The 24,969-nt window shown below is 40.6% G+C and overlaps 1 protein-coding gene across 2 annotated transcripts in view; it reads left to right on the plus strand.

Annotated features, from left to right (window-relative positions):
* Positions 1-1,953: 1,953 nt before the first annotated feature.
* Positions 1,954-24,969, plus strand: part of LOC149974617 (replication factor C subunit 1-like) — a 109,721-nt gene continuing 86,705 nt past the window's right edge. The window contains exons 1-2 of one of the 2 annotated variants that reach the window (XM_090209519.1): positions 1,954-2,156; positions 3,013-3,162. In XM_090209519.1, the coding sequence (XP_090065645.1) occupies positions 2,154-2,156; positions 3,013-3,162 (153 nt within the window). In that variant the 5' untranslated portion in view covers positions 1,954-2,153. The remainder of the gene's footprint in view (positions 2,157-3,012; positions 3,163-24,969) is intronic. The other variant, XM_090209520.1, reaches the window with a different exon arrangement.

Consider the following 24,969-nt stretch of genomic DNA (forward strand, 5'->3'; position numbering starts at 1 on the left):
GAAGTAGTTAACTGGTAAAATAAAATAACTGTCCTGATAAAAATTAATATGGAGTCTTTTAAGACTTTTTTTGGGGGGGGGGGGTCTAAAACAACGTGTAATTGTTTTACGAAAGTCATACCAAGGATCATTTAACTACTCAAATGTCTTGTTTTGGGAACCTCTTCATTTGAGACATTGATTTTGGCCTTTACTACCGTAGCCCATAGAAATACATTTTATATTATTATATATATTTTACTATAAGGTTGTCTGCCCTCTTTATCTAGGAGATGTGAGAAAAGCTCAGGATATTACAGGAACTAAAGTCTGAAGCTGTAAAAAAAAAAATGGGTCTGTTCAGAGGGCTGCAATGTTACAGAGCGTTTGGATATTAGTCGTGTGTCAGAAAGATCTGCAAAGTGTTTTCGAAAGCTGACCAAAAGTAAGAATCCTGTGAAAACAATACAAGGATCCCATCAGTGTTCAAGTCTCAGTGTCACCTTAGAACAGGGACTGGTAGGTACGTGTGTGTGTGTGTGTGTGTTTCTGGGTAATAGGATATCTCTGGTCGTCACGGTCCTTTCCTGGTCGTGGGAAAGAGATGAGAGTGGTGGCAGGTCTTCAAACTGCAGGTCTGTCTATAGTTGTCAACGTCTGAGTCGTTCGGACCGTTCACATTCGTACATACAACATTTACACAGCTAACATAGACTTCCCTCGTTATTACATAAAATACAAAATCGAAAAATATTTTGAAGAAAAAATTATCTTAACACACAGCTTTGTACCTGCGTCAAAAGGGGTGTGTAGACACGCGTGCAAACGTTGTAAAAAGGCCATATGAATTAAATAAAGTTTTGGAGCAGTTTACCTGAGCTAGAATAAGAATTCTCGTCTTTATAAACTGTGCTGGCTGTGTCCTCATCAATGAAACACATTGAGGCGTAGCTTCCGGGTCGTATTCATTACGAAAACAGTTTAAGAACCAAGCATTTCACTACACCCGCAATAACATCTGATAAATATGTGTGTATGTGACCGATCATATTTGATTTGCACCGTTTTCCCTTTAAAAGAACCAAACGGAAGCAAACGGATCAGAACGAGAGTTTTCTATTGGACAAATGCAGGGTGGGTTCCTCCCCGTTTCGTTCCGTTTGCTTCCGTTTAATCAACTTTATGCAACAGAATCGGCGTAATGAATACACGAAACCGCCTGTTTTCAATGTGGAGAGATGCGATTTAAATATATATTTATGAATTATTATTAACACAACAATTGCAAAAAAAACACAAATATAGAAACAAGAGTACATAAACCTAACAGACAGAGGTATTACATATCAATATTCATTTTCAATTTGTTAAATACTTTTACGGTGCGTATTGCTTTTTTGTTTTTACATTTACTGATCATTTCTAAATAATATTTAAATTATTTAAGAGAGAATGTGAAGCAAAGGGTTTGTTCTCTTCATTTTATGGATAAAGAATATTCCATGAAAGATAAACACATGAACAATGAACGTTAAATCAGGGTCCCATATCACCTGGATCAATATAAAACATACTATCATAGTGTCTCAGATGAACATGTGGAGAGATCCTATGCTACTAGTAGCCTCCTGCTAGAGATATGCATAAACATCTCCGGTAGATGTGTCGCACTGCTGTGCTTTATCTTGGTCAGGGTCGCAGTTATAAATGAGAACTTGTTCTCAACTAGCCTACCTGGTTACATAAAGGAGAAATACATTAAATAAACATCTCCGTTATATAAAGTGTTTATTCTCAAAGTTGCCGGGATGTGACGTGTCCTACTTATACCGGTACATTCGTAACAACTTAAACTTACATTATATAATTAAAAAAAGAAACGTCACGTAACAAATCAACCATTTTGTCTGTTGTTGTTGATTAAATTCGACACTCTTATTGACGTCCACACATTAAAAACGACTTGATGCCTGATGGGTGAAACAACGACTAAAACGCCACCTGCTGGAGGGAGACACGTTTTCCCCCGACATGGGCCTCCCTCTTCCACTTCCTCTTCCGCTCTGATCACACTTCGCGCCAAGGAGGATTTGTTATTTTTTTTAAAGGAGCTGCTCGTGTAAACTAGTCTCGTCACGATCAATAAGAAAAACTCATTTATTTTGTCGTGGATTATGGTAAGTCACGGCGTCTATGCATCGTAGGTCCAAATCAACAACTCATTCCCTGACAACAGCAACAACACAAGTGATTCAGTATTGCATAGAAACGCATATGTCAGCTAACGTTAGGACGCATGTTACTGTTTTAGAGGACGCACGAATGTACCGAGTAAGGTAGTTAAGCCAACTAGATCCCAACCCGTAGTTGCCCTATTTGGTTGTTTCAGTAGGATTTCTAGCTAACTCACTAGCTATCATGCTAATGAAAACAATGCATGAAGCTGACTATCTTTGCAAAGTCAGTTGTTTACATGGCAAACAGCAAAGCGACAGTCGTCTTGTCAATACTGACAACAAAATGATGGCACCAAGTGGCATTTTTACATGGGCAGATCACAAAGATAAAATATGCGATGGTAGTAGAACTACAGCAACTCATGCAGCTAAATTGGGCTCCCGAAATGGCGCAGCTCTCTTAGGCAACTGCAGTCCCTGGTTCGAATCCAGGCCGCATCACATCCGGCCGTGATTGGGAGTCCCATAGGGTCGCGCAGTTTTTGCCCGGGGTAGGCCGTTAATTAACTGATTTGCCTAGTTAACTAAAGTTTAAATATAAAGTATGTGATTGTACCAGAACTAGATACTGTATCTGTCCACGCAACATATCGCTCATGTGTGACGTAGCAATGCATGTCTTCAAATCAACTGTCATTTAACGTCTAGGATAGATCCCAAATTACACCGTATTCCTATACAGTGCACTATTTACTTTTAACCAGAGCCCTGTAGTGCATTATATAGGGAATAGGGCGTCAATTAGGCTCAGTGGACTCATTTACTCTCTCCTCTCCCCCTCCCCTTCCATTCTAAGGACATCAGGCGGTTCTTTGTATCAAGCAAACCCACAGCACAGAAACCATCTCAGGATGGAACCCTGAACACAGAGAAGGAATCCACGAAGAAGAAGAAGCAATCTGTCTCAACAGACGAAGAAGTGAAGAAGAAGAAACCTGTCACCAAGGTATTTATTATAAACCAGAGTCTCTAGTCAGTGAACTGGTCTACCACCAAGGTATTATTATAAACCAGAGTCTCTAGTCAGTGAACTGGTCGACCACCAAGGTATTTATTATAAACCAGAGTCTCTAGTCAGTGAACTGGTCGACCACCAAGGTATTAATATAAACCAGAGTCTCTAGTCAGTGAACTGGTCGACCACCAAGGTATTAATATAAACCAGAGTCTCTAGTCAGTGAACTGGTCGACCACCAAGGTATTATTATAAACCAGAGTCTCTAGTCAGTGAACTGGTCGACCACCAAGGTATTAATATAAACCAGAGTCTCTAGTCAGTGAACTGGTCGACCACCAAGGTATTTATTATAAACCAGAGTCTCTAGTCAGTGAACTGGTCGACCACCAAGGTATTTATTATAAACCAGAGTCTCTAGTCAGTGAACTGGTCGACCACCAAGGTATTATTATAAACCAGAGTCTCTAGTCAGTGAACTGGTCGACCACCAAGGTATTAATATAAACCAGAGTCTCTAGTCAGTGAACTGGTCGACCACCAAGGTATTAATATAAACCAGAGTCTCTAGTCAGTGAACTGGTCGACCACCAAGGTATTTATTAATATAAACCAGAGTCTCTAGTCAGTGAACTGGTCGACCACCAAGGTATTAATATAAACCAGAGTCTCTAGTCAGTGAACTGGTCGACCACCAAGGTATTAATATAAACCAGAGTCTCTAGTCAGTGAACTGGTCGACCACCAAGGTATTTATTAATATAAACCAGAGTCTCTAGTCAGTGAACTGGTCGACCACCAAGGTATTAATATAAACCAGAGTCTCTAGTCAGTGAACTGGTCGACCACCAAGGTATTTATTATTATAAACCAGAGTCTCTAGTCAGTGAACTGGTCGACCACCAAGGTATTAATATAAACCAGAGTCTCTAGTCAGTGAACTGGTCGACCACCAAGGTATTAATATAAACCAGAGTCTCTAGTCAGTGAACTGGTCGACCACCAAGGTATTAATATAAACCAGAGTCTCTAGTCGGTGAACTGGTCGACCACCAAGGTATTAATATAAACCAGAGTCTCTAGTCAGTGAACTGGTCGACCACCAAGGTATTAATATAAACCAGAGTCTAGTCAGTGAACTGGTCTACCACCAAGGTATTTATTAATATAAACCAGAGTCTAGTCAGTGAACTGGTCGACCACCAAGGTATTAATATAAACCAGAGTCTCTAGTCAGTGAACTGGTCGACCACCAAGGTATTAATATAAACCAGAGTCTCTAGTCAGTGAACTGGTCGACCACCAAGGTATTAATATAAACCAGAGTCTCTAGTCAGTGAACTGGTCGACCACCAAGGTATTAATATAAACCAGAGTCTCTAGTCAGTGAACTGGTCGACCACCAAGGTATTAATATAAACCAGAGTCTCTAGTCAGTGAACTGGTCGACCACCAAGGTATTTATTAATATAAACCAGAGTCTCTAGTCAGTGAACTGGTCGACCACCAAGGTATTTATTATTATAAACCAGAGTCTCTAGTCAGTGAACTGGTCGACCACCAAGGTATTAATATAAACCAGAGTCTCTAGTCAGTGAACTGGTCGACCACCAAGGTATTAATATAAACCAGAGTCTAGTCAGTGAACTGGTCTACCACCAAGGTATTTATTAATATAAACCAGAGTCTAGTCAGTGAACTGGTCGACCACCAAGGTATTAATATAAACCAGAGTCTCTAGTCAGTGAACTGGTCGACCACCAAGGTATTAATATAAACCAGAGTCTCTAGTCAGTGAACTGGTCGACCACCAAGGTATTAATATAAACCAGAGTCTCTAGTCAGTGAACTGGTCCACCACCAAGGTATTTATTAATATAAACCAGAGTCTCTAGTCAGTGAACTGGTCGACCACCAAGGTATTATTATAAACCAGAGTCTAGTCAGTGAACTGGTCCACCACCAAGGTATTAATATAAACCAGAGTCTCTAGTCAGTGAACTGGTCGACCACCAAGGTATTTATTATTATAAACCAGAGTCTCTAGTCAGTGAACTGGTCGACCACCAAGGTATTAATATAAACCAGAGTCTCTAGTCAGTGAACTGGTCGACCACCAAGGTATTAATATAAACCAGAGTCTCTAGTCAGTGAACTGGTCGACCACCAAGGTATTTATTATTATAAACCAGAGTCTCTAGTCAGTGAACTGGTCGACCACCAAGGTATTTATTATTATAAACCAGAGTCTCTAGTCAGTGAACTGGTCGACCACCAAGGTATTAATATAAACCAGAGTCTAGTCAGTGAACTGGTCGACCACCAAGGTATTAATATAAACCAGAGTCTCTAGTCAGTGAACTGGTCTACCACCAAGGTATTAATATAAACCAGAGTCTCTAGTCAGTGAACTGGTCTACCACCAAGGTATTAATATAAACCAGAGTCTAGTCAGTGAACTGGTCGACCACCAAGGTATTAATATAAACCAGAGTCTCTAGTCAGTGAACTGGTCGACCACCAAGGTATTAATATAAACCAGAGTCTCTAGTCAGTGAACTGGTCCACCACCAAGGTATTAATATAAACCAGAGTCTCTAGTCAGTGAACTGGTCGACCACCAAGGTATTTATTATTATAAACCAGAGTCTCTAGTCAGTGAACTGGTCGACCACCAAGGTATTAATATAAACCAGAGTCTCTAGTCAGTGAACTGGTCGACCACCAAGGTATTAATATAAACCAGAGTCTCTAGTCAGTGAACTGGTCGACCACCAAGGTATTTATTATTATAAACCAGAGTCTCTAGTCAGTGAATTGGTCGACCACCAAGGTATTTATTATTATAAACCAGAGTCTCTAGTCAGTGAACTGGTCGACCACCAAGGTATTAATATAAACCAGAGTCTCTAGTCAGTGAACTGGTCGACCACCAAGGTATTAATATAAACCAGAGTCTCTAGTCAGTGAACTGGTCGACCACCAAGGTATTTATTAATATAAACTAGAGTCTCTAGTCAGTGAACTGGTCGACCACCAAGGTATTTATTATTATAAACCAGAGTCTCTAGTCAGTGAACTGGTCGACCACCAAGGTATTAATATAAACCAGAGTCTCTAGTCAGTGAACTGGTCGACCACCAAGGTATTAATATAAACCAGAGTCTCTAGTCAGTGAACTGGTCGACCACCAAGGTATTAATATAAACCAGAGTCTCTAGTCAGTGAACTGGTCGACCACCAAGGTATTAATATAAACCAGAGTCTCTAGTCAGTGAACTGGTCGACCACCAAGGTATTAATATAAACCAGAGTCTAGTCAGTGAACTGGTCTACCACCAAGGTATTTATTAATATAAACCAGAGTCTAGTCAGTGAACTGGTCGACCACCAAGGTATTAATATAAACCAGAGTCTCTAGTCAGTGAACTGGTCGACCACCAAGGTATTAATATAAACCAGAGTCTCTAGTCAGTGAACTGGTCCACCACCAAGGTATTAATATAAACCAGAGTCTCTAGTCAGTGAACTGGTCGACCACCAAGGTATTTATTATTATAAACCAGAGTCTCTAGTCAGTGAACTGGTCGACCACCAAGGTATTTATTATTATAAACCAGAGTCTCTAGTCAGTGAACTGGTCGACCACCAAGGTATTAATATAAACCAGAGTCTCTAGTCAGTGAACTGGTCGACCACCAAGGTATTTATTATTATAAACCAGAGTCTCTAGTCAGTGAACTGGTCGACCACCAAGGTATTTATTATTATAAACCAGAGTCTCTAGTCAGTGAACTGGTCGACCACCAAGGTATTAATATAAACCAGAGTCTAGTCAGTGAACTGGTCGACCACCAAGGTATTAATATAAACCAGAGTCTCTAGTCAGTGAACTGGTCTACCACCAAGGTATTAATATAAACCAGAGTCTCTAGTCAGTGAACTGGTCTACCACCAAGGTATTATTATAAACCAGAGTCTCTAGTCAGTGAACTGGTCGACCACCAAGGTATTTATTATAAACCAGAGTCTCTAGTCAGTGAACTGGTCGACCACCAAGGTATTAATATAAACCAGAGTCTCTAGTCAGTGAACTGGTCGACCACCAAGGTATTAATATAAACCAGAGTCTCTAGTCAGTGAACTGGTCGACCACCAAGGTATTATTATAAACCAGAGTCTCTAGTCAGTGAACTGGTCGACCACCAAGGTATTAATATAAACCAGAGTCTCTAGTCAGTGAACTGGTCGACCACCAAGGTATTTATTATAAACCAGAGTCTCTAGTCAGTGAACTGGTCGACCACCAAGGTATTTATTATAAACCAGAGTCTCTAGTCAGTGAACTGGTCGACCACCAAGGTATTATTATAAACCAGAGTCTCTAGTCAGTGAACTGGTCGACCACCAAGGTATTAATATAAACCAGAGTCTCTAGTCAGTGAACTGGTCGACCACCAAGGTATTAATATAAACCAGAGTCTCTAGTCAGTGAACTGGTCGACCACCAAGGTATTTATTAATATAAACCAGAGTCTCTAGTCAGTGAACTGGTCGACCACCAAGGTATTAATATAAACCAGAGTCTCTAGTCAGTGAACTGGTCGACCACCAAGGTATTAATATAAACCAGAGTCTCTAGTCAGTGAACTGGTCGACCACCAAGGTATTTATTAATATAAACCAGAGTCTCTAGTCAGTGAACTGGTCGACCACCAAGGTATTAATATAAACCAGAGTCTCTAGTCAGTGAACTGGTCGACCACCAAGGTATTTATTATTATAAACCAGAGTCTCTAGTCAGTGAACTGGTCGACCACCAAGGTATTAATATAAACCAGAGTCTCTAGTCAGTGAACTGGTCGACCACCAAGGTATTAATATAAACCAGAGTCTCTAGTCAGTGAACTGGTCGACCACCAAGGTATTAATATAAACCAGAGTCTCTAGTCGGTGAACTGGTCGACCACCAAGGTATTAATATAAACCAGAGTCTCTAGTCAGTGAACTGGTCGACCACCAAGGTATTAATATAAACCAGAGTCTAGTCAGTGAACTGGTCTACCACCAAGGTATTTATTAATATAAACCAGAGTCTAGTCAGTGAACTGGTCGACCACCAAGGTATTAATATAAACCAGAGTCTCTAGTCAGTGAACTGGTCGACCACCAAGGTATTAATATAAACCAGAGTCTCTAGTCAGTGAACTGGTCGACCACCAAGGTATTAATATAAACCAGAGTCTCTAGTCAGTGAACTGGTCGACCACCAAGGTATTAATATAAACCAGAGTCTCTAGTCAGTGAACTGGTCGACCACCAAGGTATTAATATAAACCAGAGTCTCTAGTCAGTGAACTGGTCGACCACCAAGGTATTTATTAATATAAACCAGAGTCTCTAGTCAGTGAACTGGTCGACCACCAAGGTATTTATTATTATAAACCAGAGTCTCTAGTCAGTGAACTGGTCGACCACCAAGGTATTAATATAAACCAGAGTCTCTAGTCAGTGAACTGGTCGACCACCAAGGTATTAATATAAACCAGAGTCTAGTCAGTGAACTGGTCTACCACCAAGGTATTTATTAATATAAACCAGAGTCTAGTCAGTGAACTGGTCGACCACCAAGGTATTAATATAAACCAGAGTCTCTAGTCAGTGAACTGGTCGACCACCAAGGTATTAATATAAACCAGAGTCTCTAGTCAGTGAACTGGTCGACCACCAAGGTATTAATATAAACCAGAGTCTCTAGTCAGTGAACTGGTCCACCACCAAGGTATTTATTAATATAAACCAGAGTCTCTAGTCAGTGAACTGGTCGACCACCAAGGTATTATTATAAACCAGAGTCTCTAGTCAGTGAACTGGTCCACCACCAAGGTATTAATATAAACCAGAGTCTCTAGTCAGTGAACTGGTCGACCACCAAGGTATTTATTATTATAAACCAGAGTCTCTAGTCAGTGAACTGGTCGACCACCAAGGTATTAATATAAACCAGAGTCTCTAGTCAGTGAACTGGTCGACCACCAAGGTATTAATATAAACCAGAGTCTCTAGTCAGTGAACTGGTCGACCACCAAGGTATTTATTATTATAAACCAGAGTCTCTAGTCAGTGAACTGGTCGACCACCAAGGTATTTATTATTATAAACCAGAGTCTCTAGTCAGTGAACTGGTCGACCACCAAGGTATTAATATAAACCAGAGTCTAGTCAGTGAACTGGTCGACCACCAAGGTATTAATATAAACCAGAGTCTCTAGTCAGTGAACTGGTCTACCACCAAGGTATTAATATAAACCAGAGTCTCTAGTCAGTGAACTGGTCTACCACCAAGGTATTAATATAAACCAGAGTCTAGTCAGTGAACTGGTCGACCACCAAGGTATTAATATAAACCAGAGTCTCTAGTCAGTGAACTGGTCGACCACCAAGGTATTAATATAAACCAGAGTCTCTAGTCAGTGAACTGGTCCACCACCAAGGTATTAATATAAACCAGAGTCTCTAGTCAGTGAACTGGTCGACCACCAAGGTATTTATTATTATAAACCAGAGTCTCTAGTCAGTGAACTGGTCGACCACCAAGGTATTAATATAAACCAGAGTCTCTAGTCAGTGAACTGGTCGACCACCAAGGTATTAATATAAACCAGAGTCTCTAGTCAGTGAACTGGTCGACCACCAAGGTATTTATTATTATAAACCAGAGTCTCTAGTCAGTGAACTGGTCGACCACCAAGGTATTTATTATTATAAACCAGAGTCTCTAGTCAGTGAACTGGTCGACCACCAAGGTATTAATATAAACCAGAGTCTCTAGTCAGTGAACTGGTCGACCACCAAGGTATTAATATAAACCAGAGTCTCTAGTCAGTGAACTGGTCGACCACCAAGGTATTTATTAATATAAACTAGAGTCTCTAGTCAGTGAACTGGTCGACCACCAAGGTATTTATTATTATAAACCAGAGTCTCTAGTCAGTGAACTGGTCGACCACCAAGGTATTAATATAAACCAGAGTCTCTAGTCAGTGAACTGGTCGACCACCAAGGTATTAATATAAACCAGAGTCTCTAGTCAGTGAACTGGTCGACCACCAAGGTATTAATATAAACCAGAGTCTCTAGTCAGTGAACTGGTCGACCACCAAGGTATTAATATAAACCAGAGTCTCTAGTCAGTGAACTGGTCGACCACCAAGGTATTAATATAAACCAGAGTCTAGTCAGTGAACTGGTCTACCACCAAGGTATTTATTAATATAAACCAGAGTCTAGTCAGTGAACTGGTCGACCACCAAGGTATTAATATAAACCAGAGTCTCTAGTCAGTGAACTGGTCGACCACCAAGGTATTAATATAAACCAGAGTCTCTAGTCAGTGAACTGGTCCACCACCAAGGTATTAATATAAACCAGAGTCTCTAGTCAGTGAACTGGTCGACCACCAAGGTATTTATTATTATAAACCAGAGTCTCTAGTCAGTGAACTGGTCGACCACCAAGGTATTTATTATTATAAACCAGAGTCTCTAGTCAGTGAACTGGTCGACCACCAAGGTATTAATATAAACCAGAGTCTCTAGTCAGTGAACTGGTCGACCACCAAGGTATTTATTATTATAAACCAGAGTCTCTAGTCAGTGAACTGGTCGACCACCAAGGTATTTATTATTATAAACCAGAGTCTCTAGTCAGTGAACTGGTCGACCACCAAGGTATTAATATAAACCAGAGTCTAGTCAGTGAACTGGTCGACCACCAAGGTATTAATATAAACCAGAGTCTCTAGTCAGTGAACTGGTCTACCACCAAGGTATTAATATAAACCAGAGTCTCTAGTCAGTGAACTGGTCGACCACCAAGGTATTAATATAAACCAGAGTCTCTAGTCAGTGAACTGGTCGACCACCAAGGTATTTATTATTATAAACCAGAGTCTCTAGTCAGTGAACTGGTCGACCACCAAGGTATTAATATAAACCAGAGTCTCTAGTCAGTGAACTGGTCGACCACCAAGGTATTATTATAAACCAGAGTCTCTAGTCAGTGAACTGGTCGACCACCAAGGTATTAATATAAACCAGAGTCTCTAGTCAGTGAACTGGTCGACCACCAAGGTATTAATATAAACCAGAGTCTCTAGTCAGTGAACTGGTCGACCACCAAGGTATTAATATAAACCAGAGTCTCTAGTCAGTGAACTGGTCGACCACCAAGGTATTAATATAAACCAGAGTCTCTAGTCAGTGAACTGGTCGACCACCAAGGTATTAATATAAACCAGAGTCTCTAGTCAGTGAACTGGTCGACCACCAAGGTATTAATATAAACCAGAGTCTCTAGTCAGTGAACTGGTCCACCACCAAGGTATTAATATAAACCAGAGTCTCTAGTCAGTGAACTGGTCGACCACCAAGGTATTAATATAAACCAGAGTCTCTAGTCAGTGAACTGGTCGACCACCAAGGTATTAATATAAACCAGAGTCTCTAGTCAGTGAACTGGTCGACCACCAAGGTATTAATATAAACCAGAGTCTCTAGTCAGTGAACTGGTCGACCACCAAGGTATTTATTATTATAAACCAGAGTCTCTAGTCAGTGAACTGGTCGACCACCAAGGTATTTATTATTATAAACCAGAGTCTCTAGTCAGTGAACTGGTCGACCACCAAGGTATTAATATAAACCAGAGTCTCTAGTCAGTGAACTGGTCTACCACCAAGGTATTAATATAAACCAGAGTCTCTAGTCAGTGAACTGGTCTACCACCAAGGTATTAATATAAACCAGAGTCTCTAGTCAGTGAACTGGTCGACCACCAAGGTATTAATATAAACCAGAGTCTCTAGTCAGTGAACTGGTCGACCACCAAGGTATTAATATAAACCAGAGTCTCTAGTCAGTGAACTGGTCGACCACCAAGGTATTAATATAAACCAGAGACTCTAGTCAGTGAACTGGTCGACCACCAAGGTATTTATTAATATAAACCAGAGTCTCTAGTCAGTGAACTGGTCGACCACCAAGGTATTTATTATTATAAACCAGAGTCTCTAGTCAGTGAACTGGTCGACCACCAAGGTATTAATATAAACCAGAGTCTCTAGTCAGTGAACTGGTCGACCACCAAGGTATTAATATAAACCAGAGTCTAGTCAGTGAACTGGTCTACCACCAAGGTATTTATTAATATAAACCAGAGTCTAGTCAGTGAACTGGTCGACCACCAAGGTATTAATATAAACCAGAGTCTCTAGTCAGTGAACTGGTCGACCACCAAGGTATTAATATAAACCAGAGTCTCTAGTCAGTGAACTGGTCGACCACCAAGGTATTAATATAAACCAGAGTCTCTAGTCAGTGAACTGGTCCACCACCAAGGTATTTATTAATATAAACCAGAGTCTCTAGTCAGTGAACTGGTCGACCACCAAGGTATTAATATAAACCAGAGTCTCTAGTCAGTGAACTGGTCGACCACCAAGGTATTAATATAAACCAGAGTCTCTAGTCAGTGAACTGGTCGACCACCAAGGTATTTATTAATATAAACCAGAGTCTCTAGTCAGTGAACTGGTCGACCACCAAGGTATTTATTATTATAAACCAGAGTCTCTAGTCAGTGAACTGGTCGACCACCAAGGTATTAATATAAACCAGAGTCTCTAGTCAGTGAACTGGTCGACCACCAAGGTATTAATATAAACCAGAGTCTAGTCAGTGAACTGGTCTACCACCAAGGTATTTATTAATATAAACCAGAGTCTAGTCAGTGAACTGGTCGACCACCAAGGTATTAATATAAACCAGAGTCTCTAGTCAGTGAACTGGTCGACCACCAAGGTATTAATATAAACCAGAGTCTCTAGTCAGTGAACTGGTCGACCACCAAGGTATTAATATAAACCAGAGTCTCTAGTCAGTGAACTGGTCCACCACCAAGGTATTTATTAATATAAACCAGAGTCTCTAGTCAGTGAACTGGTCGACCACCAAGGTATTATTATAAACCAGAGTCTCTAGTCAGTGAACTGGTCCACCACCAAGGTATTAATATAAACCAGAGTCTCTAGTCAGTGAACTGGTCGACCACCAAGGTATTTATTATTATAAACCAGAGTCTCTAGTCAGTGAACTGGTCGACCACCAAGGTATTAATATAAACCAGAGTCTCTAGTCAGTGAACTGGTCGACCACCAAGGTATTAATATAAACCAGAGTCTCTAGTCAGTGAACTGGTCGACCACCAAGGTATTTATTATTATAAACCAGAGTCTCTAGTCAGTGAACTGGTCGACCACCAAGGTATTTATTATTATAAACCAGAGTCTCTAGTCAGTGAACTGGTCGACCACCAAGGTATTAATATAAACCAGAGTCTAGTCAGTGAACTGGTCGACCACCAAGGTATTAATATAAACCAGAGTCTCTAGTCAGTGAACTGGTCTACCACCAAGGTATTAATATAAACCAGAGTCTCTAGTCAGTGAACTGGTCTACCACCAAGGTATTAATATAAACCAGAGTCTAGTCAGTGAACTGGTCGACCACCAAGGTATTAATATAAACCAGAGTCTCTAGTCAGTGAACTGGTCGACCACCAAGGTATTAATATAAACCAGAGTCTCTAGTCAGTGAACTGGTCCACCACCAAGGTATTAATATAAACCAGAGTCTCTAGTCAGTGAACTGGTCGACCACCAAGGTATTTATTATTATAAACCAGAGTCTCTAGTCAGTGAACTGGTCGACCACCAAGGTATTAATATAAACCAGAGTCTCTAGTCAGTGAACTGGTCGACCACCAAGGTATTAATATAAACCAGAGTCTCTAGTCAGTGAACTGGTCGACCACCAAGGTATTTATTATTATAAACCAGAGTCTCTAGTCAGTGAACTGGTCGACCACCAAGGTATTTATTATTATAAACCAGAGTCTCTAGTCAGTGAACTGGTCGACCACCAAGGTATTAATATAAACCAGAGTCTCTAGTCAGTGAACTGGTCGACCACCAAGGTATTAATATAAACCAGAGTCTCTAGTCAGTGAACTGGTCGACCACCAAGGTATTTATTAATATAAACTAGAGTCTCTAGTCAGTGAACTGGTCGACCACCAAGGTATTTATTATTATAAACCAGAGTCTCTAGTCAGTGAACTGGTCGACCACCAAGGTATTAATATAAACCAGAGTCTCTAGTCAGTGAACTGGTCGACCACCAAGGTATTAATATAAACCAGAGTCTCTAGTCAGTGAACTGGTCGACCACCAAGGTATTTATTATTATAAACCAGAGTCTCTAGTCAGTGAACTGGTCGACCACCAAGGTATTTATTATTATAAACCAGAGTCTCTAGTCAGTGAACTGGTCGACCACCAAGGTATTAATATAAACCAGAGTCTAGTCAGTGAACTGGTCGACCACCAAGGTATTAATATAAACCAGAGTCTCTAGTCAGTGAACTGGTCTACCACCAAGGTATTAATATAAACCAGAGTCTCTAGTCAGTGAACTGGTCTACCACCAAGGTATTAATATAAACCAGAGTCTCTAGTCAGTGAACTGGTCGACCACCAAGGTATTTATTATTATAAACCAGAGTCTCTAGTCAGTGAACTGGTCGACCACCAAGGTATTAATATAAACCAGAGTCTCTAGTCAGTGAACTGGTCGACCACCAAGGTATTATTATAAACCAGAGTCTCTAGTCAGTGAACTGGTCGACCACCAAGGTATTAATATAAACCAGAGTCTCTAGTCAGTGAACTGGTCGACCACCAAGGTATTAATATAAACCAGAGTCTCTAGTCAGTGAACTGGTCGACCACCAAGGTATTAATATAAACCAGAGTCTCTAGTCAGTGAACTGGTCGACCACCAAGGTATTAATATAAACCAGAGTCTCTAGTCAGTGAACTGGTCGACCACCAAGGTATTAATATAAACCAGAGTCTCTAGTCAGTGAACTGGTCGACCACCAAGGTATTAATATAAACCAGAGTCTCTAGTCAGTGAACTGGTCCACCACCAAGGTATTAATATAAACCAGAGTCTCTAGTCAGTGAACTGGTCCACCACCAAGGTATTAATATAAACCAGAGTCTCTAGTCAGTGAACTGGTCGACCACCAAGGTATTAATATAAACCAGAGTCTCTAGTCAGTGAACTGGTCGACCACCAAGGTATTAATATAAACCAGAGTCTCTAGTCAGTGAACTGGTCGACCACCAAGGTATTTATTATTATAAACCAGAGTCTCTAGTCAGTGAACTGGTCGACCACCAAGGTATTTATTATTATAAACCAGAGTCTCTAGTCAGTGAACTGGTCGACCACCAAGGTATTAATATAAACCAGAGTCTCTAGTCAGTGAACTGGTCTACCACCAAGGTATTAATATAAACCAGAGTCTCTAGTCAGTGAACTGGTCTACCACCAAGGTATTAATATAAACCAGAGTCTCTAGTCAGTGAACTGGTCGACCACCAAGGTATTAATATAAACCAGAGTCTCTAGTCAGTGAACTGGTCGACCACCAAGGTATTAATATAAACCAGAGTCTCTAGTCAGTGAACTGGTCGACCACCAAGGTATTAATATAAACCAGAGTCTCTAGTCAGTGAACTGGTCGACCACCAAGGTATTTATTAATATAAACCAGAGTCTCTAGTCAGTGAACTGGTCGACCACCAAGGTATTTATTATTATAAACCAGAGTCTCTAGTCAGTGAACTGGTCGACCACCAAGGTATTAATATAAACCAGAGTCTCTAGTCAGTGAACTGGTCGACCACCAAGGTATTAATATAAACCAGAGTCTAGTCAGTGAACTGGTCTACCACCAAGGTATTTATTAATATAAACCAGAGTCTAGTCAGTGAACTGGTCGACCACCAAGGTATTAATATAAACCAGAGTCTCTAGTCAGTGAACTGGTCGACCACCAAGGTATTAATATAAACCAGAGTCTCTAGTCAGTGAACTGGTCGACCACCAAGGTATTAATATAAACCAGAGTCTCTAGTCAGTGAACTGGTCCACCACCAAGGTATTTATTAATATAAACCAGAGTCTCTAGTCAGTGAACTGGTCGACCACCAAGGTATTAATATAAACCAGAGTCTCTAGTCAGTGAACTGGTCGACCACCAAGGTATTAATATAAACCAGAGTCTCTAGTCAGTGAACTGGTCGACCACCAAGGTATTTATTAATATAAACCAGAGTCTCTAGTCAGTGAACTGGTCGACCACCAAGGTATTTATTATTATAAACCAGAGTCTCTAGTCAGTGAACTGGTCGACCACCAAGGTATTAATATAAACCAGAGTCTCTAGTCAGTGAACTGGTCGACCACCAAGGTATTAATATAAACCAGAGTCTAGTCAGTGAACTGGTCTACCACCAAGGTATTTATTAATATAAACCAGAGTCTAGTCAGTGAACTGGTCGACCACCAAGGTATTAATATAAACCAGAGTCTCTAGTCAGTGAACTGGTCGACCACCAAGGTATTAATATAAACCAGAGTCTCTAGTCAGTGAACTGGTCGACCACCAAGGTATTAATATAAACCAGAGTCTCTAGTCAGTGAACTGGTCCACCACCAAGGTATTTATTAATATAAACCAGAGTCTCTAGTCAGTGAACTGGTCGACCACCAAGGTATTATTATAAACCAGAGTCTCTAGTCAGTGAACTGGTCCACCACCAAGGTATTAATATAAACCAGAGTCTCTAGTCAGTGAACTGGTCGACCACCAAGGTATTTATTATTATAAACCAGAGTCTCTAGTCAGTGAACTGGTCGACCACCAAGGTATTAATATAAACCAGAGTCTCTAGTCAGTGAACTGGTCGACCACCAAGGTATTAATATAAACCAGAGTCTCTAGTCAGTGAACTGGTCGACCACCAAGGTATTTATTATTATAAACCAGAGTCTCTAGTCAGTGAACTGGTCGACCACCAAGGTATTTATTATTATAAACCAGAGTCTCTAGTCAGTGAACTGGTCGACCACCAAGGTATTAATATAAACCAGAGTCTAGTCAGTGAACTGGTCGACCACCAAGGTATTAATATAAACCAGAGTCTCTAGTCAGTGAACTGGTCTACCACCAAGGTATTAATATAAACCAGAGTCTCTAGTCAGTGAACTGGTCTACCACCAAGGTATTAATATAAACCAGAGTCTAGTCAGTGAACTGGTCGACCACCAAGGTATTAATATAAACCAGAGTCTCTAGTCAGTGAACTGGTCGACCACCAAGGTATTAATATAAACCAGAGTCTCTAGTCAGTGAACTGGTCCACCACCAAGGTATTAATATAAACCAGAGTCTCTAGTCAGTGAACTGGTCGACCACCAAGGTATTTATTATTATAAACCAGAGTCTCTAGTCAGTGAACTGGTCGACCACCAAGGTATTAATATAAACCAGAGTCTCTAGTCAGTGAACTGGTCGACCACCAAGGTATTAATATAAACCAGAGTCTCTAGTCAGTGAACTGGTCGACCACCAAGGTATTTATTATTATAAACCAGAGTCTCTAGTCAGTGAACTGGTCGACCACCAAGGTATTTATTATTATAAACCAGAGTCTCTAGTCAGTGAACTGGTCGACCACCAAGGTATTAATATAAACCAGAGTCTCTAGTCAGTGAACTGGTCGACCACCAAGGTATTAATATAAACCAGAGTCTCTAGTCAGTGAACTGGTCGACCACCAAGGTATTTATTAATATAAACTAGAGTCTCTAGTCAGTGAACTGGTCGACCACCAAGGTATTTATTATTATAAACCAGAGTCTCTAGTCAGTGAACTGGTCGACCACCAAGGTATTAATATAAACCAGAGTCTCTAGTCAGTGAACTGGTCGACCACCAAGGTATTAATATAAACCAGAGTCTCTAGTCAGTGAACTGGTCGACCACCAAGGTATTAATATAAACCAGAGTCTCTAGTCAGTGAACTGGTCGACCACCAAGGTATTAATATAAACCAGAGTCTCTAGTCAGTGAACTGGTCGACCACCAAGGTATTAATATAAACCAGAGTCTAGTCAGTGAACTGGTCTACCACCAAGGTATTTATTAATATAAACCAGAGTCTAGTCAGTGAACTGGTCGACCACCAAGGTATTAATATAAACCAGAGTCTCTAGTCAGTGAACTGGTCGACCACCAAGGTATTAATATAAACCAGAGTCTCTAGTCAGTGAACTGGTCCACCACCAAGGTATTAATATAAACCAGAGTCTCTAGTCAGTGAACTGGTCGACCACCAAGGTATTTATTATTATAAACCAGAGTCTCTAGTCAGTGAACTGGTCGACCACCAAGGTATTTATTATTATAAACCAGAGTCTCTAGTCAGTGAACTGGTCGACCACCAAGGTATTAATATAAACCAGAGTCTCTAGTCAGTGAACTGGTCGACCACCAAGGTATTTATTATTATAAACCAGAGTCTCTAGTCAGTGAACTGGTCGACCACCAAGGTATTTATTATTATAAACCAGAGTCTCTAGTCAGTGAACTGGTCGACCACCAAGGTATTAATATAAACCAGAGTCTAGTCAGTGAACTGGTCGACCACCAAGGTATTAATATAAACCAGAGTCTCTAGTCAGTGAACTGGTCTACCACCAAGGTATTAATATAAACCAGAGTCTCTAGTCAGTGAACTGGTCGACCACCAAGGTATTAATATAAACCAGAGTCTCTAGTCAGTGAACTGGTCGACCACCAAGGTATTAATATAAACCAGAGTCTCTAGTCAGTGAACTGGTCGACCACCAAGGTATTAATATAAACCAGAGTCTCTAGTCAGTGAACTGGTCGACCACCAAGGTATTTATTATTATAAACCAGAGTCTCTAGTCAGTGAACTGGTCGACCACCAAGGTATTTATTATTATAAACCAGAGTCTCTAGTCAGTGAACTGGTCGACCACCAAGGTATTAATATAAACCAGAGTCTAGTCAGTGAACTGGTCGACCACCAAGGTATTAATATAAACCAGAGTCTCTAGTCAGTGAACTGGTCTACCACCAAGGTATTAATATAAACCAGAGTCTCTAGTCAGTGAACTGGTCGACCACCAAGGTATTAATATAAACCAGAGTCTCTAGTCAGTGAACTGGTCTACCACCAAGGTATTAATATAAACCAGAGTCTCTAGTCAGTGAACTGGTCGACCACCAAGGTATTAATATAAACCAGAGTCTCTAGTCAGTGAACTGGTCGACCACCAAGGTATTAATATAAACCAGAGTCTCTAGTCAGTGAACTGGTCGACCACCAAGGTATTAATATAAACCAGAGTCTCTAGTCAGTGAACTGGTCGACCACCAAGGTATTTATTATTATAAACCAGAGTCTCTAGTCAGTGAACTGGTCGACCACCAAGGTATTTATTATTATAAACCAGAGTCTCTAGTCAGTGAACTGGTCGACCACCAAGGTATTAATATAAACCAGAGTCTAGTCAGTGAACTGGTCGACCACCAAGGTATTAATATAAACCAGAGTCTCTAGTCAGTGAACTGGTCTACCACCAAGGTATTAATATAAACCAGAGTCTCTAGTCAGTGAACTGGTCTACCACCAAGGTATTAATATAAACCAGAGTCTCTAGTCAGTGAACTGGTCGACCACCAAGGTATTTATTATTATAAACCAGAGTCTCTAGTCAGTGAACTGGTCGACCACCAAGGTATTAATATAAACCAGAGTCTCTAGTCAGTGAACTGGTCGACCACCAAGGTATTAATATAAACCAGAGTCTCTAGTCAGTGAACTGGTCGACCACCAAGGTATTAATATAAACCAGAGTCTCTAGTCAGTGAACTGGTCCACCACCAAGGTATTTATTAATATAAACCAGAGTCTCTAGTCAGTGAACTGGTCGACCACCAAGGTATTATTATAAACCAGAGTCTCTAGTCAGTGAACTGGTCCACCACCAAGGTATTAATATAAACCAGAGTCTCTAGTCAGTGAACTGGTCGACCACCAAGGTATTTATTATTATAAACCAGAGTCTCTAGTCAGTGAACTGGTCGACCACCAAGGTATTAATATAAACCAGAGTCTCTAGTCAGTGAACTGGTCGACCACCAAGGTATTAATATAAACCAGAGTCTCTAGTCAGTGAACTGGTCGACCACCAAGGTATTTATTATTATAAACCAGAGTCTCTAGTCAGTGAACTGGTCGACCACCAAGGTATTTATTATTATAAACCAGAGTCTCTAGTCAGTGAACTGGTCGACCACCAAGGTATTAATATAAACCAGAGTCTAGTCAGTGAACTGGTCGACCACCAAGGTATTAATATAAACCAGAGTCTCTAGTCAGTGAACTGGTCTACCACCAAGGTATTAATATAAACCAGAGTCTCTAGTCAGTGAACTGGTCTACCACCAAGGTATTAATATAAACCAGAGTCTAGTCAGTGAACTGGTCGACCACCAAGGTATTAATATAAACCAGAGTCTCTAGTCAGTGAACTGGTCGACCACCAAGGTATTAATATAAACCAGAGTCTCTAGTCAGTGAACTGGTCCACCACCAAGGTATTAATATAAACCAGAGTCTCTAGTCAGTGAACTGGTCGACCACCAAGGTATTTATTATTATAAACCAGAGTCTCTAGTCAGTGAACTGGTCGACCACCAAGGTATTAATATAAACCAGAGTCTCTAGTCAGTGAACTGGTCGACCACCAAGGTATTAATATAAACCAGAGTCTCTAGTCAGTGAACTGGTCGACCACCAAGGTATTTATTATTATAAACCAGAGTCTCTAGTCAGTGAACTGGTCGACCACCAAGGTATTTATTATTATAAACCAGAGTCTCTAGTCAGTGAACTGGTCGACCACCAAGGTATTAATATAAACCAGAGTCTCTAGTCAGTGAACTGGTCGACCACCAAGGTATTAATATAAACCAGAGTCTCTAGTCAGTGAACTGGTCGACCACCAAGGTATTTATTAATATAAACTAGAGTCTCTAGTCAGTGAACTGGTCGACCACCAAGGTATTTATTATTATAAACCAGAGTCTCTAGTCAGTGAACTGGTCGACCACCAAGGTATTAATATAAACCAGAGTCTCTAGTCAGTGAACTGGTCGACCACCAAGGTATTAATATAAACCAGAGTCTCTAGTCAGTGAACTGGTCGACCACCAAGGTATTAATATAAACCAGAGTCTCTAGTCAGTGAACTGGTCGACCACCAAGGTATTAATATAAACCAGAGTCTCTAGTCAGTGAACTGGTCGACCACCAAGGTATTAATATAAACCAGAGTCTAGTCAGTGAACTGGTCTACCACCAAGGTATTTATTAATATAAACCAGAGTCTAGTCAGTGAACTGGTCGACCACCAAGGTATTAATATAAACCAGAGTCTCTAGTCAGTGAACTGGTCGACCACCAAGGTATTAATATAAACCAGAGTCTCTAGTCAGTGAACTGGTCCACCACCAAGGTATTAATATAAACCAGAGTCTCTAGTCAGTGAACTGGTCGACCACCAAGGTATTTATTATTATAAACCAGAGTCTCTAGTCAGTGAACTGGTCGACCACCAAGGTATTTATTATTATAAACCAGAGTCTCTAGTCAGTGAACTGGTCGACCACCAAGGTATTAATATAAACCAGAGTCTCTAGTCAGTGAACTGGTCGACCACCAAGGTATTTATTATTATAAACCAGAGTCTCTAGTCAGTGAACTGGTCGACCACCAAGGTATTAATATAAACCAGAGTCTAGTCATTGAACTGGTCGACCACCAAGGTATTAATATAAACCAGAGTCTCTAGTCAGTGAACTGGTCTACCACCAAGGTATTAATATAAACCAGAGTCTCTAGTCAGTGAACTGGTCGACCACCAAGGTATTAATATAAACCAGAGTCTCTAGTCAGTGAACTGGTCGACCACCAAGGTATTAATATAAACCAGAGTCTCTAGTCAGTGAACTGGTCGACCACCAAGGTATTAATATAAACCAGAGTCTCTAGTCAGTGAACTGGTCGACCACCAAGGTATTTATTATTATAAACCAGAGTCTCTAGTCAGTGAACTGGTCGACCACCAAGGTATTTATTATTATAAACCAGAGTCTCTAGTCAGTGAACTGGTCGACCACCAAGGTATTAATATAAACCAGAGTCTAGTCAGTGAACTGGTCGACCACCAAGGTATTAATATAAACCAGAGTCTCTAGTCAGTGAACTGGTCTACCACCAAGGTATTAATATAAACCAGAGTCTCTAGTCAGTGAACTGGTCTACCACCAAGGTATTAATATAAACCAGAGTCTCTAGTCAGTGAACTGGTCGACCACCAAGGTATTTATTATTATAAACCAGAGTCTCTAGTCAGTGAACTGGTCGACCACCAAGGTATTAATATAAACCAGAGTCTCTAGTCAGTGAACTGGTCGACCACCAAGGTATTATTATAAACCAGAGTCTCTAGTCAGTGAACTGGTCGACCACCAAGGTATTAATATAAACCAGAGTCTCTAGTCAGTGAACTGGTCGACCACCAAGGTATTAATATAAACCAGAGTCTCTAGTCAGTGAACTGGTCGACCACCAAGGTATTAATATAAACCAGAGTCTCTAGTCAGTGAACTGGTCGACCACCAAGGTATTAATATAAACCAGAGTCTCTAGTCAGTGAACTGGTCGACCACCAAGGTATTAATATAAACCAGAGTCTCTAGTCAGTGAACTGGTCGACCACCAAGGTATTAATATAAACCAGAGTCTCTAGTCAGTGAACTGGTCCACCACCAAGGTCTTAATATAAACCAGAGTCTCTAGTCAGTGAACTGGTCGACCACCAAGGTATTAATATAAACCAGAGTCTCTAGTCAGTGAACTGGTCGACCACCAAGGTATTAATATAAACCAGAGTCTCTAGTCAGTGAACTGGTCGACCACCAAGGTATTAATATAAACCAGAGTCTCTAGTCAGTGAACTGGTCGACCACCAAGGTATTTATTATTATAAACCAGAGTCTCTAGTCAGTGAACTGGTCGACCACCAAGGTATTTATTATTATAAACCAGAGTCTCTAGTCAGTGAACTGGTCGACCACCAAGGTATTAATATAAACCAGAGTCTCTAGTCAGTGAACTGGTCTACCACCAAGGTATTAATATAAACCAGAGTCTCTAGTCAGTGAACTGGTCTACCACCAAGGTATTAATATAAACCAGAGTCTCTAGTCAGTGAACTGGTCGACCACCAAGGTATTAATATAAACCAGAGTCTCTAGTCAGTGAACTGGTCGACCACCAAGGTATTAATATAAACCAGAGTCTCTAGTCAGTGAACTGGTCGACCACCAAGGTATTAATATAAACCAGAGTCTCTAGTCAGTGAACTGGTCGACCACCAAGGTATTTATTAATATAAACCAGAGTCTCTAGTCAGTGAACTGGTCGACCACCAAGGTATTTATTATTATAAACCAGAGTCTCTAGTCAGTGAACTGGTCGACCACCAAGGTATTAATATAAACCAGAGTCTCTAGTCAGTGAACTGGTCGACCACCAAGGTATTAATATAAACCAGAGTCTAGTCAGTGAACTGGTCTACCACCAAGGTATTTATTAATATAAACCAGAGTCTAGTCAGTGAACTGGTCGACCACCAAGGTATTAATATAAACCAGAGTCTCTAGTCAGTGAACTGGTCGACCACCAAGGTATTAATATAAACCAGAGTCTCTAGTCAGTGAACTGGTCGACCACCAAGGTATTAATATAAACCAGAGTCTCTAGTCAGTGAACTGGTCCACCACCAAGGTATTTATTAATATAAACCAGAGTCTCTAGTCAGTGAACTGGTCGACCACCAAGGTATTATTATAAACCAGAGTCTCTAGTCAGTGAACTGGTCCACCACCAAGGTATTAATATAAACCAGAGTCTCTAGTCAGTGAACTGGTCGACCACCAAGGTATTTATTATTATAAACCAGAGTCTCTAGTCAGTGAACTGGTCGACCACCAAGGTATTAATATAAACCAGAGTCTCTAGTCAGTGAACTGGTCGACCACCAAGGTATTAATATAAACCAGAGTCTCTAGTCAGTGAACTGGTCGACCACCAAGGTATTTATTATTATAAACCAGAGTCTCTAGTCAGTGAACTGGTCGACCACCAAGGTATTTATTATTATAAACCAGAGTCTCTAGTCAGTGAACTGGTCGACCACCAAGGTATTAATATAAACCAGAGTCTAGTCAGTGAACTGGTCGACCACCAAGGTATTAATATAAACCAGAGTCTCTAGTCAGTGAACTGGTCTACCACCAAGGTATTAATATAAACCAGAGTCTCTAGTCAGTGAACTGGTCTACCACCAAGGTATTAATATAAACCAGAGTCTAGTCAGTGAACTGGTCGACCACCAAGGTATTAATATAAACCAGAGTCTCTAGTCAGTGAACTGGTCGACCACCAAGGTATTAATATAAACCAGAGTCTCTAGTCAGTGAACTGGTCCACCACCAAGGTATTAATATAAACCAGAGTCTCTAGTCAGTGAACTGGTCGACCACCAAGGTATTTATTATTATAAACCAGAGTCTCTAGTCAGTGAACTGGTCGACCACCAAGGTATTAATATAAACCAGAGTCTCTAGTCAGTGAACTGGTCGACCACCAAGGTATTAATATAAACCAGAGTCTCTAGTCAGTGAACTGGTCGACCACCAAGGTATTTATTATTATAAACCAGA

Source organism: Oncorhynchus mykiss, chromosome 19 (assembly GCF_057628025.1).
Source record: "Oncorhynchus mykiss isolate SJ-2025 chromosome 19, ASM5762802v1, whole genome shotgun sequence".
Lineage (NCBI taxonomy): Eukaryota > Metazoa > Chordata > Actinopteri > Salmoniformes > Salmonidae > Oncorhynchus > Oncorhynchus mykiss.